This window comes from Centroberyx affinis, unplaced genomic scaffold, assembly GCF_046629955.1.
Source record: "Centroberyx affinis isolate AG114_WGS23_722 - 3 ecotype Tasmania unplaced genomic scaffold, CSIRO-AGI_Caff_v1 ptg000718l_1, whole genome shotgun sequence".
Classification (NCBI taxonomy): domain Eukaryota; kingdom Metazoa; phylum Chordata; class Actinopteri; order Beryciformes; family Berycidae; genus Centroberyx; species Centroberyx affinis.
In genome coordinates this window covers 326688-343722 of record NW_027279335.1, presented here as the reverse complement: position 1 = coordinate 343722, position 17035 = coordinate 326688, and the positions used below count along the sequence as shown (strand labels likewise).

Below are 17035 nucleotides of genomic sequence, written 5' to 3'. Positions count from 1 at the left end.
TTTCTTAAGTCTGATGCAAGTAATCACAAAGAGTTAAACTGAAATAATATGATGCTCTCTCATTTGTTTGTTTTTTTGTCTAATGTGTTATGCTGCTTAAAGGTGCTGCCTTGTATTTGCAATCTGAGCTATTGGTGCATAATTGGTAGCCACTATACTGCAGTTATAATTCTGTAAATTATAATGCATAAAGTGTGTTAATTTACCATTTGATACTACAAAGTGGTCTAATTTGGACAACATTGTGTTCTGCTGATTTTGTAGTCTTTATTTAATACACTAGATGGGGCTATCACACTGGCAAATCATTTTCAGAGCCATGACCTCTGTGGTTAATAATGGACTTGAAAATTAATCCATGTAAAATATTAGCTCATAAGATTATTCAGGAGGCTCATAAATAGATCTCTTTAATCTCTCCACAAACATATGTGAGATCAACCCTCTTACATGAAGCTGGGAAATGATTTGTCAACAGATCTAAGCTTAATTATGTTACATTTTTCACTGACATAAACTCACCAGGACCACACCATGTTTACTTTCTGATAAAAAAAAAAGGCCACAATAAATTAAACCTTCATCAAATACAAGATATGGAAACCAATTTAAAATTGCATGCGTGGACAGAAGTGTTCTTTAAAAACAGTGGAGCAAAACAGAAGCATGTTGCTTCATAGCCTGCCTATGGAACAACATACTGTATATCTAGGCTGGGGCTGCACCTGTCAGTGTAGGAATTGCAGGAATGCAACCCAGGTTGAGGAGGAGTGGGGAAATAATACTATACATTATGCAGGAGCTCCAAACAGGTGTAGGTTTTCGATGGGCTTGCTGCATTTTGCAGTAGTAAGTTCTGAACACTGGGAAGTGAAAATTGTAATGGCCAGGGCGTTGGTGGTGATAGAGTAAAAGCAACTAGAGAGAGAGGGAGAAAGAGAGCGAGGGGGGAGAGAGAGAGGGAGAGGGAGAGAGAGTAGCAGACACTTGGTAACATCACAGCAGGACAGTCAATCGAATCTAAAGGCGCTGAGCCACCGGCGGACACGGACGAGGCAGGTAGGACAATATGATAATGACATGATTATCCTGAAATGAGTTGATGGAAACGAAGCAGCGCTAGAGCAATAACTGCGTCAGAGAAGATGTTTTCACGTAAAGGCTACTGTTTATCCATTATTTTGGAGTTGACTATTACCCACTGGAATTGTGCGTAATTCAGTAATTCATCACTTTTACGCGCAATAACACGCAATAACAGACCAATTTGTTTGGTTTAGCGCATGGTTATGCAGTAGCAATTTGTTTTGAACTCATTAAAATGTTTTAGAGTTTTAGAACTTGTTTTTAATAGCCTGGAGAATATCTTCATGAGCGAACATTTCAGTGGGAAGACAGTGAGGTTATTAAGGCAAAATAAAATAGTATCCGAGACTATTTCACTCCACTTATGTTTTATTTTTTAATGGTCCAGTCGCTACTATGCTACTGGTGCAGTTGTGTCATCATAGGTTACATTGGTTAAGCAGTCAGTAAAGGTGGTGTAGTGTGCATGCTTGCATAGAGGTGTCAGGTGTTCTGTATTATCTCAGGTAGCCCTGGCGACTCCGGTGCCAGCGCCTGCTGTGAAGCGCCGCGGTGCGCACTTATTTATTCATGTGTCACCTGAACGCAGCGGCGACGCTGCGCCAGGTTAAAGGGGAATACCACTCAATTTAAGAATTCAACTGTCATTCCAATGGCCTGGGACAGCCTAGTCGTAGTTTCCCGACATGGACACCCTCCAGAAGCTATAGATACAAGAGCACCAAAACTCTTAAATTTGTGATGCCAAGCCGGTGTAGTCTGCAGCCAGGAATTGCTCCACAGACACCTGATAGGAGCTTGACTTTGTGGACTCATATAATGCAGATTTTTTTTATTTTGTTGAAGTTAATTTAACTTAGTAGGATGATCTCAGCTCCAGTCAATATCCACCCAGGTGGGTGCTACACTTCGGTGGTGGATGAGTTGAGTCCCCCCCCCCCCCATATGTGAAGCGCTTTGAGTACCTAGAAAAGCGCTATATAAATGTAATCAATTATTATTATTATTATTATTAATTTTATAGAGACAGTTGCAGTTCCAAAATTATCTTAATTAAATGCTCATATTATGATTAAAGGACTGATTAATTGTAATCATTGTCCCAATTTGTATACTTTTTAATGTCCATCAATAAGTCTGGATGATGCTTTTTTATTGTATTTTTCATATTTTTCATATAGCATGTGCAGGCACATTTTTTTTGATTGATTGTAGGTGAAAAACTGCAATGTTTAGCTAAACTTTTACATTGAAGCAAACTTTAAATCTTTGTAGTTCTGCCATCCCTAAATCAGAAAATGCTGTGGGACACTGTCACAGTAACAATCCCCTTTTTCTATGTTAACATATATGACATCACAGATTAGTGGATGGTGGGGTAAGCTCTTATTTCTGAGGGAACATGCATTCCCTTGAAGCTGGACCTCCACGTGCGACATGGCAGTTGAGTTGACTTGAACGGTACAAGCGAAGGCTATCAACTATCTCCGTGTTATCATGGTGTCCAACCTATCAGATCATACAATGACGTGCTTTAAACCTCTAAACCCAGCTGAATATGAATTTCCTTTGAATACATTCTTGGGTTCCTGGTTTGATACAGATAAGTTCTTTGTCACCAAGGTCTTTGTTATGCCTATTTTTGGATACATGTTGAATGAATGATTTTGCATTGAACTTTTGGCCTCAATACTCCCATGTTGCAGGTTCACTGCCGTCCCCACTGTGGTCAACCAGTGTATGAGTAGAACTCTGTGGCGGTGGATGGAGAGATGGAGCAGATGCTGCAGAACTACTTTGAAATGATTGTTTATACGCCATTTCGAAGTTGAAGGAATCAGATTTTTTATATTATATATGTGATAAGCTTAAGAGAAATATTGCATTGCTACTCTTCATTTCTCTTTTTTTTTCCTGTTTTTCATGCATTATGTGTGGAAAGCACGCCTCTGACAGTTGCCCTTTCTGAGTGTCTGTCACTCTCACTGAATCCATTCAGAATACGAGAGGGAAGAAAAAAAGATGGTGAAATGGAGGCTCCATATCTGACAGGCACCTTGACTGACAGGCTCAAATGAAACCCAATATGAGGGATAGAGGAATGAATTGCAGATACAGTGACTCTACTGGACTATCCTATGAGGTCTCAGAGACGGAGCAGAGCGGTGTATGAGAACAAGAAGGGATGGAAGTATTGTAAAATTGGAAGAATGGTAAAGTAGTGCAAGAGGGAGGGAGGGAGGGTAATCGAGGGTATGGAAAAGTGGTAGATATTGAAATGAAGCTTCCCTTTTTGTCCCGCGGTGTTGTAAATAATTCTCGCAGCCTAGCCCATCTGTCAAAACTGTAATATAAGTTGATCCATTGGGAAAGGCTTGGCATTGAGGTGTGAAAGCGTCTGAATTGTCTATAAGCCTGCTTTGAAGAAACCATAACTCAGGGATGTGATTTTTCAAGTTTGTACTTTTGATTTTTTTTCAAATGATATCAGTTTCTTTGGACACAGAATCCCCATTCTCTTTCTGATGTCAGCTTGCTGTTTTCCTGCCCGTTTCCAGCTGTTTCTTGGTCTCCATGATCACATTCCTGATACCTATGATTATGAGTATTGTACGTTTCCTACCTTTCCTTTTTCTCCCTCCTTCTCTCTCCTGGTCTTGCTGTGTGTGGTCATTAAATCAACCAAGGCAGCCAGGCAGAACTGAAGAAAACAGGGTGGAGAGGAGAGGAGGGCTGAGAAGATGATTCTGCCCAGCCAGTTGTATTACAGGTGGACCATCAATTCTCGCATGCCTCCGTTGCTTATGGATGGAATTTGGTGGAGTAGGCTCACATTAGATCAGATCAGATCATTGACAGTGGTAGTTGTAACCTCAATAGCCCGGTCTTGTCCAATTGCTAGCTATGTGTTCACTTCTGTCCAATTGTAACAAAAAATACGAAGTGAAGGAATTTGAAATTTGCTGAAGGAAAGGAAAGGGGGTTTTTAATTCTCGCTATTTAAATATTGGGGATTCATATCTAAGCCTGTAGTATTTATCATGCTGAATCCTGGTCTCCCCTGGAAATACCCGTGCCATGTACGACAAACAAAACAGCAATTTAATGGCAGCTTTGTTGTGTGACAAATCCTTGTTGTTGGTATTTACGCATGGAACGCTGCCCTGGAGTGGGGCTGAAGCGGCGGGGGGAGAGGAAGGAGGGGCGGGGAGACGTGAGATAGGAGGCGGGATTGTACGAGGAGAGAGGTGAAGTGTTGAGAGGCAAAGGTCCTCCGTGCTGGAGAGGAGCTACTAAATGGTGTGTTTTGATCTGTCAACTGGGATAGAAACAGACTACAGCGGCTGTTGCTGGGGTGGAATGACTGGGCCCTAACAAAGAGAGAGACAAAGGAGATGAATGAGTCTCCGCAGGCTATCGGGTGCCCTCTGACACAGCTGTCTGTGTTTATGTTGTCTGATATACACACGGGCCTCCGCCGGGACAGCTTCGCCAAGCTCATTGCAGCGGATAATGGCCAAGTGAAAAGAAAGCTCGGCCAAGAAACAGGCATTTTAAGACCGACACCAGAATTTGAGGAGAAGACCTCAGATCAGTTCACATTATAGAGGCTGTAAATGTGTTCATTGGCATAACATTTGAGTGAAGAGGAAAGACAAATCACTGACCATTGTAGAGATGAGGCAAAAAGGCATTGAGAGGAATAGCCTGCTGGTGCCATACTTATAAAATATCCCTTGGGGGAATTGATTAACATTACGTCTCTTTGTTTCCTAATGGTTGTTATAGGCTTTCTAGATTGTGAAAGAGGAATGTAGCCCAAAATATTGTGATTTAGTAGCATGAAAGTAGAGGGTTGGACACAAAGGGGTTGTGAGGCATGACAGCATATTGATCTGTGCTTTTTTATCAGTAGAAGGACAAGGGGGAAAAGTCATGGAGTGTATCATTATGTTTTCACCACAGTTTCTCCACAGAAACACTAAAAGCCTAAAATCAGAGAGCTAAGATTGTTTTGTCAGTCTGCACTCAGGCACAATGGAGGTGGCAGCAGCAGGCAAGGTTGGTTGCTCACTAGACCCCTTTATATTCCTCGATTTCTTTTGTGTTTTGAATGTTAAATCTCATTTATTGTGAGACAAGTTGGCTCTCCACTGTGCTTACATGGAAATCCATTTGTGAGGCAATCGTCTTTTCAGTCCAAGTAGTATTATAGTTTTATATAGTAAATATAGTAAATAGCCTATGGTAAATCGATTATATCTGGTCTTTTAGCACATGATTATAAAACGCATTATGGCCTTTTCACATCATCACTGTCTTAATCTGTTTGAATAGGAATTAACCAGCTTAATTTATGGCATCTGCCGTTTACCAACATGTATGTGAAAAATGAGCTTGTTACCTGAGCAGTATGCGCAGAGTATTGAAGCCCTGAGAGTACAGTAGCTGACTTTTCTGCAGGAACACCCCAGTTGAGGATCAGCCGTTTGTCTCCACCACTGCACCATCAGTCTCTTTCTATTGTTCTTATTATTACAGAAGCTCACCAGCATTCACTTGACAAATTCTGTTGACTGTTTCACCCAGCTGTGTCTCAGTGTGTGGCACAGGGGGGGTTAGCAGAGGGCTTCTCTCCCACTATTTGTTCCAGTTGAAGCTACACTGATCACCCCCCCCCCCCCCCCCCCCCCCCAATCCCTCACACACACACACACACACACACACACACATTACGGTGGACGGAGTGTGTATGTGTGTATTTGGGGGAGGGAGGTGGGGGGGGTGTGCTTGCTCAAGCGTTTGTGACAGGGTGCTGGGAATACGGCGCCTCGCAGCACTCCCATCCTGTTCCTGATAATTACCGTCTCCCCAGGTCCTGTGTAAGCTGCCCTCTCTCTTCCAAAGTGTTTTGTGGAGCTTTTTCAGTCTGTCCATATAGGATCAAAGAAGTTGCAGGCAGCGGCTCCAGTGGAAGAACCGAGTTTGTCTTGGCATGTGTCCTATAGCCGCCTATCTTCTGTTTGCCTGGCGGGGAGTCAGTTAGTGATCTTTTATTGAGAGGAGGCTTCAGTCCAACTACGCTCCGAAGAAGCAAAGCAAGCGGGAGCCTGCTTCAGTTCCGTCGAAATGGATGCCGCTCGTGTCATGTTTGTCAATTCATTAACGTTTGACTGATTTAGTGGTTTTGGGTAGGTTCGCCCAAGCTTTGTGTTAAAGATGAGGAAGCACTTCTGATTGGCCGTGAATGTGGAATACTATGCGGCACCACCGATTTCATACATCACCTGACCAAATTGAGCAAGTTACTCAGAGCTTCAACGTGCCATGCCAGTTTGATTACCACTTCTTCTTGTGAAGGGCTACCTGCAGTGCAGTCCAGATGCCATCCCGTTTACATTGCGCTCTCGTCATGTGCGTGAGGATTGCTGAGTAAGGCTTTCTCGGAGAGCAGCGTGTGTCATGTTGGAGATGAAGAGATCGGGAGGGCAGGAAGGAAGACATTACTCAGCTCATCAGAGCAGCGCTCTCCCTCCCTCCTCCCTGACAAAGCCAAATGTCTCCTAATCTGTCTCTGATCTCTCTGCTAATGAGTGATGGCTTTTTCATGAGGACAGAGGGCGGGCAGAAATCTGCCATTGATTTGCTGTGATAATCCAGATTTGGCTGCCAGCTGAGGCCCGCCGCTCCCTCTGAGAAGGGTGTCTTTGAGGTTAAGGCAAGTCAGACACAATTGCCATGTAATCAATAATATCGAGTGCTGTAGGCCGGGAGATACAGCCGTGTGGGCAGGCTGGCCTCTCCGGAGAGAGCCCAGCGGGTCCAGATATTACTCTTCACTTTACACTGCCTTAATCACATATTACTGTCAGATAAGCTATAGGACGGCAGCTCTCAATAAACAGACCTGGATCTCAGCCGGGCTAAGCTTTGCCCGGTGGGAGCTGTGTGCGTTCCTAATAGGCATTCTGGGAGGCTTGAAATAGCCTGCCTTTAAATCTGGGTCCAGGGCAGGATCTCGGGCCTGTTGGCAAAGGGTGTAAAAAAATAGACTTGATTTAATGGACTTGAAATAGATTCGATTTTCTAATGCGTGATACATAAATGTGAGAAACGAAACTAAAATTGTTTGCAAGGACTGCAGCATACATACACAAGTGGACAAGCCGAGGATGTTTCGTTGTAAATCCAAAAAGGAAGAGACAAGAGCCGACATGAATAGGACCTCGAACAGACAGGGCGGAGAGAGAGAGGGAGCGAGAGAGAGAGAGAAAGAGAGAGAGAGAGAGAGAAAAACAAATACTTGCAAAAAAAGAGTAAAAAAAACAGAAAGGAATGCAGAGAGAAAGAGACAAGCCTGGAGAGAGCGAGAGATGGGTACGAGATGTTGTCGTGGCGGGTGGGGGGTAAGCGGGAGACAAGCAATGACTTTGACAGAGGGAAGGAGGGAGTGAAGGAAGTGAGGGAGAGATGGATAGTGACAATGTAGATGAGGGAGAGGGACGGTGCTGCAGTGGGGGGGGGGGTGGGTGGGGGGGGCACCATCGAGGGCCACCTCACCGCTCAGCCCTGTCCTCTGCGGGTAATTGCCCCGGGCATGACTGATTGCTTCGCCAACCTCTCAGTCTGTCTCATAGGCGCTCAGCTAAATCTAAAGCTAGATCCTGCCTATAGACTAATTACTAACTCACCTCCACCACTAGGTGCCCCTGCTTTTTTTATTATCTTACCTCGGCTGCTCTGTGCACGATGTTATCCCTTCGCCGTTGCTTAACCTGAATATTCTGAGAAAATAGCTGCAGCCAAAGTGCAGTGCATAGTAAGTCAAAAGTCAGGAATCAGTCAAGAATTGGTGCAATTTCTGGGAAGTTTTCCAGAATCCAGGTTACATATACAACAGATAACTAGGTCAGTGTGAGCCCTCAGTGCAGTCATACTAGTACAGTGTAACTGTAGCCTTGTGGGGGTGCAATGTGAGAATGTTTAATATTGTATCCCCCTGCATCCTGGACAGGGCAGAGAGCAGGATGCTGCTGCAGGACGGCTGGTTGTATCCTCGGCCGTAGCCTCAGCGCTCTGAAACTCAACGCGTCTGTCTCAGCCAGTATCCATCACTCACACTCATCCAGCCGTCATCTCAGAAATGTCCTTTAGCATTTGGTGGAAGGATTAGTGAAGACGCTGGATAAGGTTTGCGCGAGTATATGTAGAGTAAGTTGGTGTGGGTTTGCATCTGTGTGATGTGTGTGTGTGTGTGAGAGAGAGAGAGTGAAAGAGAGAGAGAGAGAGAGATAGAGATCAGCTGGCTCTATGGCAGGGGAGAGCATACAGCCAAAGTAAAGACCATGGGTAAATCACAAACCACCACCCAGCATATACTACTGAATAATAGAACAGGGAAATGAAAAATGATACATATCAGTATTGTACAGATTTTTGGTGCCACTATCAATTTTGAGGCATCAGATTGTATCAAAATGCTTCAAAATGATGGATTCTTTCAATGGCATCTCAAATATCCAATTAGTCTGTGGGCATTTCTATTTCTATTTCTGAGAAAATCAATAGCGCATGGTCTGATTCTATTTAGAAAAGCAGATAGTATAAATGATACATAGAAAAAGGAAAAAGGCTTAATGAAATATATTTTCATTGAACAACAGAAGGGATAAAAAAAAAAAAAAAAAACATTTTGGGAATGGCATCAAATTTGACATCTCAAAACCAGTGTATTGAATATTTGAACCAGTGTTGAATAATAACCAGTATGACAGCCATAACCAGATACTCTGAACAATCTGAAAGTCTGAAAACACATCGACTAATAGCTCAATAAGTATTCAAACCCAAGCAGACCTTACCACGCTCCCGATGTTTTTATTTGTTATCAGACTGGAGAGCCAAGAATGTGTTTATATTGATTGTCCTTGTCCTAGCTGGTCAGCCCTACCCTAGCATTACTGGAGAACACAGGGAGCACTTTGAGACTTTGCCCTGAGGTCTTTTAGCGCGCTGTGTTTTAGTTACGGGGCCTGATAAAAAGTGTGTATCCAAAGAATATATTTGGCGGCTTTGAAAGTGCTCCAGGCTATCCCAGTAATACCAACTTTATGATACTGACGGTAGGAGACGAGATTAGAGGGAGTGAGTGTTCCTCCAGGTGAGGACGAGCTGTGGTCGTCTGTAGTCTGTCGCCGCCGCCGTTGTCGCGTGGACAGTTTCAAGTTCTGCCATTATCGGTGGATTTACTCTGAAGTTTCTGTCAGAGTTACCGACTGAGCGGTTATGATGGTCCTCATTATGAGGACCACAGCTATATGGGGAAGAGCAGGGAGGGAGGGAGGGGAGCGAGGGGGGAGAGGCAAAGAGAAAAGGGAGACAAGGTCTTCAGGGCCCAGCAGGAGAGATGAATGGGTAGATACAAGGAAGGAAGGAAGGAAGGAAGGAAGGGAGTAAAAAGAAGAAGCAGAAAAGAGCCGTGCAGGCAGCATTGTTAGAGGAAGTGAATAATGCTGAGGAAACAAGAATCCAAATGAAAACAAATGTGCCTATTTAAACTGACACACATGCACAGCTTATACAAGCACACACGCGCGCACACACACACACACACACACACACACTGTATATATATATATATATATACAGTAAGAAATGACAGAGGCCATTCTTTACCATGCTTCTCTTTCTCTTCACCTGTAAATTTTAGCTGCTTTGTCTGCATTGAATTCACTACACACCGTATATCTCTAGCAGCACCGCAGTGACGGGACAGCAAGCAGCAACACAAAGCGCCATGTTTATTGTATTTTACTGCTTCTCGCACAGGGTTTCTGTAGTTTATTTTCTCTTTTTTTTCTGCTGTTTGGCTGTCGGATGCCTGACGGACAAGCAGCACTATGTCTCCGCACGTGCCAGGGGGAGTGTTACTGTGAGCCAAAAACATAGTGGCTTTTGGAGAGAGGGAGAATTTAGACAGATAACGCCTCAAAATGAAATTGTCAACGAATGAGTTTAGCCGGTGAGGCCTCGCCGGGGCAGGTGATGATAGTGGAAAGGGAGGGAACGGATAGAGAAATAGACTAAGAGGGAGAGGGAGACATGAGAGATGTAATGAATTATGAAAGGGCTGATCTCAGGGAAGACAGCGAGGGTTTTCTACAATTGGCTGAGCTACCCGTTGACAGGAGCCCTCATGCGGCAGCAGACCAATACACACCCGCCAACATGTCACCTAGGTACAGGCTTACCAAAGCAAACATCACTGTAAGCCTGCCTTCCTTGCTGCATGTTTGTCTGTATACAGTATATGTGTAGAGTCAGTGACAAAGCATGGCAGCCATTTACAGTCGATTGGAGGTGTGCGCAGAAGCTTCGTCCCCCTCCACCCAGTGACATTGACAGTAAATACCAGTAAACAAACATCCACAGCCATCAAAACGCTATAATTAGCTTAATTATGTCCTCCCCGTATTAAGTGTGATTATGCGTCATTAATTTCGACCTTACAGTTGGCTCAGTGAAGCTGCGCCAGACGAGCGCCTCGCAAATACCACTTACACTTTGCTTTTCCTTTTTGCATTGCACCAGACACTGAATTTTCATCAGACAATTAACACTCGACGTCTTGATTATGGCTATTAAACAGTGTGTAAATGAGCTGTTGCTGCGAATTCGCCTTCATCAAACCCCCCACACCTGCTTTAAGCATACAGAGTATCCTTTTTCCCTGCCGTGTAATTATACTGATCACATCTCCCACTCGCTTAAATGGTAATCACCTAACATAAACGAGCTGAATTCTCTTAGGACATTACATGACAGACAGCGACTGGAGATTAAAACTGTAACGTGGGTAATCAACTAACCAAACACTTGTGACTGTATCCTCTCTCTCTCTCTGGGTGTGTGTGTGTGTGTGTGTGTGTGTGTGTGTGTGTTCTTTGTGCAGGTGCAGGTGATGTCGTGGAGCGTGGGTTTAGGCGGCAGGATGACATTGGCCAAGCTCCTCCTTCCCTTCCTCATTCTCCACCCTTTCTGTGAAGGTGAGTACCTACTATCAAGAATAAATATGGGAAAACCTAGACCAACAAACAAAGACCAGGCGTTTTTGTTTGTGACAGGCCATTATAAGAGAAAGGCCTTTATGCTGAATAATGTATACAGTGAACATAAACGGTACAGTGCTTATATTTCAGTTTATATTCCAATTATTCCTGTGTAGCTGCTCAGTGGACGGCTATGGTTGTACTGGGCATTGTGTGCAACTGTGTGAATGTGAAGCAGGGTGTTGCTGAAACAGAGCATGCATCAGTCTGTCAACTTTCCCTGAATAAATAAAGGCTTCAAAAATATCAGTGTGGCATCAGCATTCATCATTAAAAACTACCTTTGTCAACCAAATGCATGGGTGAGTTGGGTGAAATATTGATATAATATTAATATCGTGATATACAGTAAGACTAGAGATTCTCTGGGATTTTGGTTATCGTAATATCGTGATATAGCGTAAATTTAGTCTTTTCCTGGTCTTAAAAGCTGCGTTATAGTTATCTTTTACAGTTATACAATTTTCTGAACTTATTTGACTGTTCTAGCATTCTAGAGTGAAATGAACAATGAATGCCTCTACCTGCTTCGCCATAATATCCACATTAGTCTACTAATGGTTGTTTCTCAAATTTTTCTCATGTGTAAATATCTTCTGAAAGCACGAATAGTCGTTCTCAAAATATCGTCACATTATCGATATCGAGGTATTGAGTCAAAAATATTGTGATATTTGATTTTGTCAGTATCCCCCAGACCTACAACTACAGCAGTAAGGAAAAAAAAGAAAACCTTCCAAAATGTGAAGACCTCCCAGGCTACTGTAAGAGATTTGATAGCAGGTTTTTAATAGGAGTTTTACAATACCTGTACAACCTCCTCTTCATCCTTGATAATCAAAACCCTAAAAGACTTTTTCATCTTTCTGTCTCTTACCTTCTACACCTCGCGCTTTCCCTCACTATTTCTTGACTTCCACGCCTTTTCCTTTCAGCCCCTATTCATGTGCTATTTCTTTTTTTTTTCTTTCCCTACAGTTTTATCCTGTCATTCCTTCATCCTTGCACTCCCTTTTTTGTCTTCCCCCTTTTGTCTGTCTGGCATTATTCTCCAGCCAAAGAACCACTTTAAAAGATTTGTCTGCTTGCTGAGTGTGTCTTTGTGAGTGTTGGAAAGACACAGAGAGACGGACAGACAGACAGACAGAGAGTGAGAGTGCTTCGATGCTGTGGAAAGTCACGGTAACAGTCTCGCTGTGACAGGCAGGAGACACCTCCAATCACACACAGTGCCGAAGCGGCGGGGAAAGTTATTAAGTGAATGCCACAACCTCTTTCCATCACCCACAATGAGTTTATCAAGGGCTTTTCTCTCCGGAGGCCTCCACCCTCTTGCCCCTCGCCCCTCGTTCTCCCCTCGCACCTTGTTTGCCTTCTCTGTCTATTACCACATCTTTCTGGCCTGAACCTCTGTCCCTCCCTCCCTCCCTCCCTCTCTCTCTCTCTCTCTGTCTCCCTCCCCCTTGCTTTCTCTAACTAACCCATTAGCACACTGACCCTGCGCTCCTCTTGAGCATTACCTCCCTGCTCCAGCAAATGGGAGGGATGATCACTACTGTGATTATTTTCAGGGTGTAATCTATCCTCATTCCGCCGGCCGGGCTTCAACGCGATGCCTCACGGTAATTAAGCTGCAGGTATGGATGGGAGCTTGTTAACTACACCCCCTCCCTCCCTCCCTCCCTCCCTCCCTCCCCCCACCACCCCTCCTCTGCGAAGCACGCTCCGTGTTCCTGGCACCCGCTAAGAGCCACGTTGGCAAGACGGCGACGAGCATCTTCTGCCGAGGACCGTGCGAACGAGAGGCTCCCGCGTTCAAAGGACCGATTCACTCTATCAAACGCTCGCACTTCAAACAGGCCGGCCTCCCCCTTTCTCTCTCTCCGGTGTCTCCGTGTCCCTCCTCCCCGCTCGGCTGATCAAAGAGCATCAGCTTTGTTCCTGATCTGCCCCAACAAAACAGCTTGTATCCCGCTGCCCTCTGACACGGCAGACACAGGCCCAGACACAGCGGAGGCGTGCGCACGTGCCACTAATTTCCAGCTATTAACCCTTAATGGGGATTCAATTGTGTGGTATTCTGTTAATCAGCAGGAACATCTTCCCTATACCGCACGAAGAAATCAATATGGCCGTGCTCGTAATTTCTTCCCTGGAAATACAGAAGTACATATACTCTGTACATGCTGAATATGACTGGACATGCAACAGCTGCAGGGAATGCATCTCTTTTTAAAACTGGCTTTATTACTGCTGTCAGATGTCAAAATCTTGTATCTTCAAAAAGTCAGCTTTACAAGAATTTATTATTTTCAGATCTACATCCATGCACTTTTGAAAATTGATCATGGATGTTGAATGGGTTTTGTTGACAGCAGAGGCATACAACTCGCTCTACCTAAAACAGGACATGTGAACCGAATAATTCATGTTAAAGAAACCTGGAGTTAGAAGCTTTTTCTCATGACAGCAGCATTATCTTCCTTGTTTAATTGATGCTTTCTATTAACAGTGTTTTTATCCTGACTGCAAAGTGCTTCTTAATGTGGTAATCTGTGAAACACTTGCATTTTTAATTTTAAAAGGGCAATTATAAGATTTTTACTGTTCCATTGCACAAAATGACCATAATGTATATGCGGGGGGGGTTAATTGTTGTTGATTTGATCAATACCAACAATGACTCAACAATTACTTGGGCAGGTGCTGAGATTTCTCTCTGTCAAAACTCACTTTCCTGCAGTGTTGCCAACTCTCCTCCAAAGGAAAGTGGCTATCGGCTGCTCAAAAAGTCGCTAGAAGACGTCAGATGATGACATTTAGAAATGTCAGCGATTATTACCTTAACAATATTTTTTTAAAATCACAGAGACCGTAATAGATAGTATGGGGACCTAATGTGATCCACCTCTCTTCCTCTTCTCTCCATCACAGCCACCAACCAGCCTCCGCGCTTCGAGAACTACTTCTTCCAGTCCTACCTTCTCATCTATGAGAATGCGGCTGTCGGTGAGTCTCCGCAGAGTGTGTCGGCATGCTCTGTTTGATGTATTTAGATGGTTTGAAGAAAGTTAAGCTGTCTTTGTTGATGGCTGTGTCAACTTGTTTACTGCTCAGCAATAGTCTGTCCTCTGTATTACTCAAATATAAACAGAGAGAGAGAAAAGAGCAAGTAAAGAAAAACGTCATAAAAGGAGATAGCAATGGATGCCCTCTATCAGGGCGTGTGTGTGTGTGTTTGTATATATATCCGTTTGTGTGTGCGTGTGCGTGTGCGCGTGTGTGTGTGTGTGTGTGTGTGTGTGATGAGAAGGAATCCCTGAAGCCTGGTCGTCTGAGCGATTCTGGGAGTCTGTCTGATGTATAGCTGACGCAAAAGCCACAGAAACCCTGGATGCTTTGGATATCTCACGTCCTGGTGCTGATGTCTGGATGAAAGAGTTCCTCTAGATGTGATATCTCAATGTTATTTCAGGCTTGCCTGGACGTCATGCCCCACAGCTGTTGGGGGACTTTGGGGTTTACGGTATGAAAGCCAGATATGGTTGAATCCGTTTCCTCCTGGGTCTATTATTCCCCCTCTTATTTATTTTTTGTCATTTTTGTTGGTTGCAGTGATTGACAGGGCAATTTGGAGATGTCTGGCTTTTCATCATCTTCTGAGGTTGTCTGTGGCTCGGAATTAAAATCCTTTATATTGGATTGATTTCCTAGGAGTTTGTTTTTTTATCACGTGACCTTTACCCTCTGCCAGTCTGTCTGCACTCGTAGTCTGAGTCTTGGAGCGCTCACTTATCCATGTCTACACCCTCAGAATGAAAGCTGTGTGTTGTGTGTCTGTGTCTGTTGGTGTGTGTGTGGGTGTGGGTCAGGGGTTACATTGCGCTGGTACACACAACCTATAATGTGTTGTTTTCTTGTTTTTTTACACTTTCTATTGGAGTCAGGAAAAGCAAAGGTCATAATACGCCACCAAGCTTCCATCACTAATCACCGTCATCCTCCTCCACATCATCATCGTCTTTGTTGTCTGTTTTGCTTTACTACACTTTGTATTGGAGTCAGGAAAAGTAAAGGTCACAGTAACCCGCTGAGCCTACAGTACATCATCATCCCATCACAACACCATCCTCCTCCTCCTTAACCTCATTGATCTCATCGTTGTCTGCTTTGGCCTCTCCGTCCGACAGTACCAAGCTGTTTCTGGCCGTAAGCCATCCTTCAGTCAGTCAGCTGGTCTTCTAACCAGCCAAGGGCATGGATGTGTTTGTGGGTGGTGCTGCTCATTTCCCTAACCAATCTCTCCAGGTTGCCCTCTGGCCATGAATCACTGTGTCCTCTCCTCAGGCAGCTGGGCTTCAGTCCAGCAACCCCCCTCCATTGGTCCAGAGAGCCGTCAGTCATGTCCCCGACCCGGCCTGTGATGGCTTATTCAGTGGTGTGATGATGAGGGCGGGCTGAGTGATTGGACAGTGACAATTTGTCAAGATTATTGTTTATTAGCTCAGCAGATGTCCTCGTCCGGGAGGCCCTCCAGTACATACACACAGGCACACTGAATCAAGCTATGGAGACAGGGTTTGTTAAGTATGTGTATGTGTGTGTGTGTATGTGTGTCATGTGAGTAGAGGATTTCAGGTGCCATAGGGTAGCACAATGTCCTTTTCACCCCCAAAAGTCACATCTACTTGATATCCAACGCACCGGCTCAGGAGACTAGCCCAACAGTGGTTTCAATGCCGACAACGCTCTTACTGTTGATTTGAATAAAGGGCATATTAAAAATACATATTTTCTCATCTCAAGGTTCAGCGAAAAGATTGTGCAGTGAATAAAGAGTTGTTAAATTGGGCTTTTAGGGAACAAAAGAGGCAACTTAATCATATTCAAAACGCCATACCTCGCCCCATACTTCATTTGGCCATTATTTCACCATAGCTTTGATGAACAGCCTAAATGAGCCGCTGTCTGATTCTCTGAAAGCCAAACTGCATGACTTCAACCCGGTGATCAGGTTTCCACAGTAACTGAGTGATTGGTCATATTCAGTTACCATGGCGGTTGCAGGGCTAAATCCCGGTGATGATGTAACAGCATGGGGTACATGTGAGCTGGACGTGTGAAGTGAAACCCAGGAACCAGTTTGTTATATAGCCGCATGTGTGACGCATGCACAGGAGGACATTTATGGGAAGCATGGGCGGAGCAGGTATCCTAGTTTGAAATGGTCTGCACAAACGCACACACACACACACACCCATACCCACATCGACGCCCACACCCACCTTGTCTGGGCAGCAGATCAGTGACTGCAGTTGGAAGGCTGATGTAGGCCTCAGAGCCCGTAGCCATGGCCCTGTGTGGCTGGCAGAGCACATGATTATTTATCAGAGAGATGAGGGAACACATCCAACCACAGCATGGATATTTGATCTGAGGCTTCATCCCCTCCTCTCCCCTTCTCACCAGCAAGGGGTCCGGCTCAGGAGTCGGGACATGGTGTAGGAGAGATGCTGCACACATACAGTGTATGTGTATTGCAGAGTCATGTGTAACACAGTAGGAGAAGTCCCCCATTCACTCAGAATTCACACCTCTGGTGTAAATACTATCCTTCACCCCTGAGTCAAGTGCAGTTTTGATTTGGCTCAATTGACAGTGAAGCTGTCTATCATGCTGGCAAGCACAAGAGATGCGGATGAGGCTGAACCCAAGAGGAAGCTATAGTCCTTGTTGGCATGTATGACACTTGCAATGTGTAATTAAGCTATTTTAGTGTGCTATGCACCACAAAGGTATGATAAAGCCTCAGATCATCTCATTTTAGATTTACAAAAAGA

The 17035-nt window shown here is 44.4% G+C and overlaps 1 protein-coding gene across 1 annotated transcript in view; it reads left to right on the top strand.

The window, feature by feature from the left end:
• Positions 1 to 972: 972 nt before the first annotated feature.
• cdh23 (cadherin-related 23) overlaps positions 973 to 17035 on the top strand; it is a 164996-nt gene continuing 148933 nt past the window's right edge. The window contains exons 1-3 of the mRNA XM_071519622.1: positions 973 to 1059; positions 11039 to 11132; positions 14130 to 14204. Of these exons, the coding sequence (XP_071375723.1) occupies positions 11048 to 11132; positions 14130 to 14204 (160 nt within the window). The 5' untranslated portion in view covers positions 973 to 1059; positions 11039 to 11047. The remainder of the gene's footprint in view (positions 1060 to 11038; positions 11133 to 14129; positions 14205 to 17035) is intronic.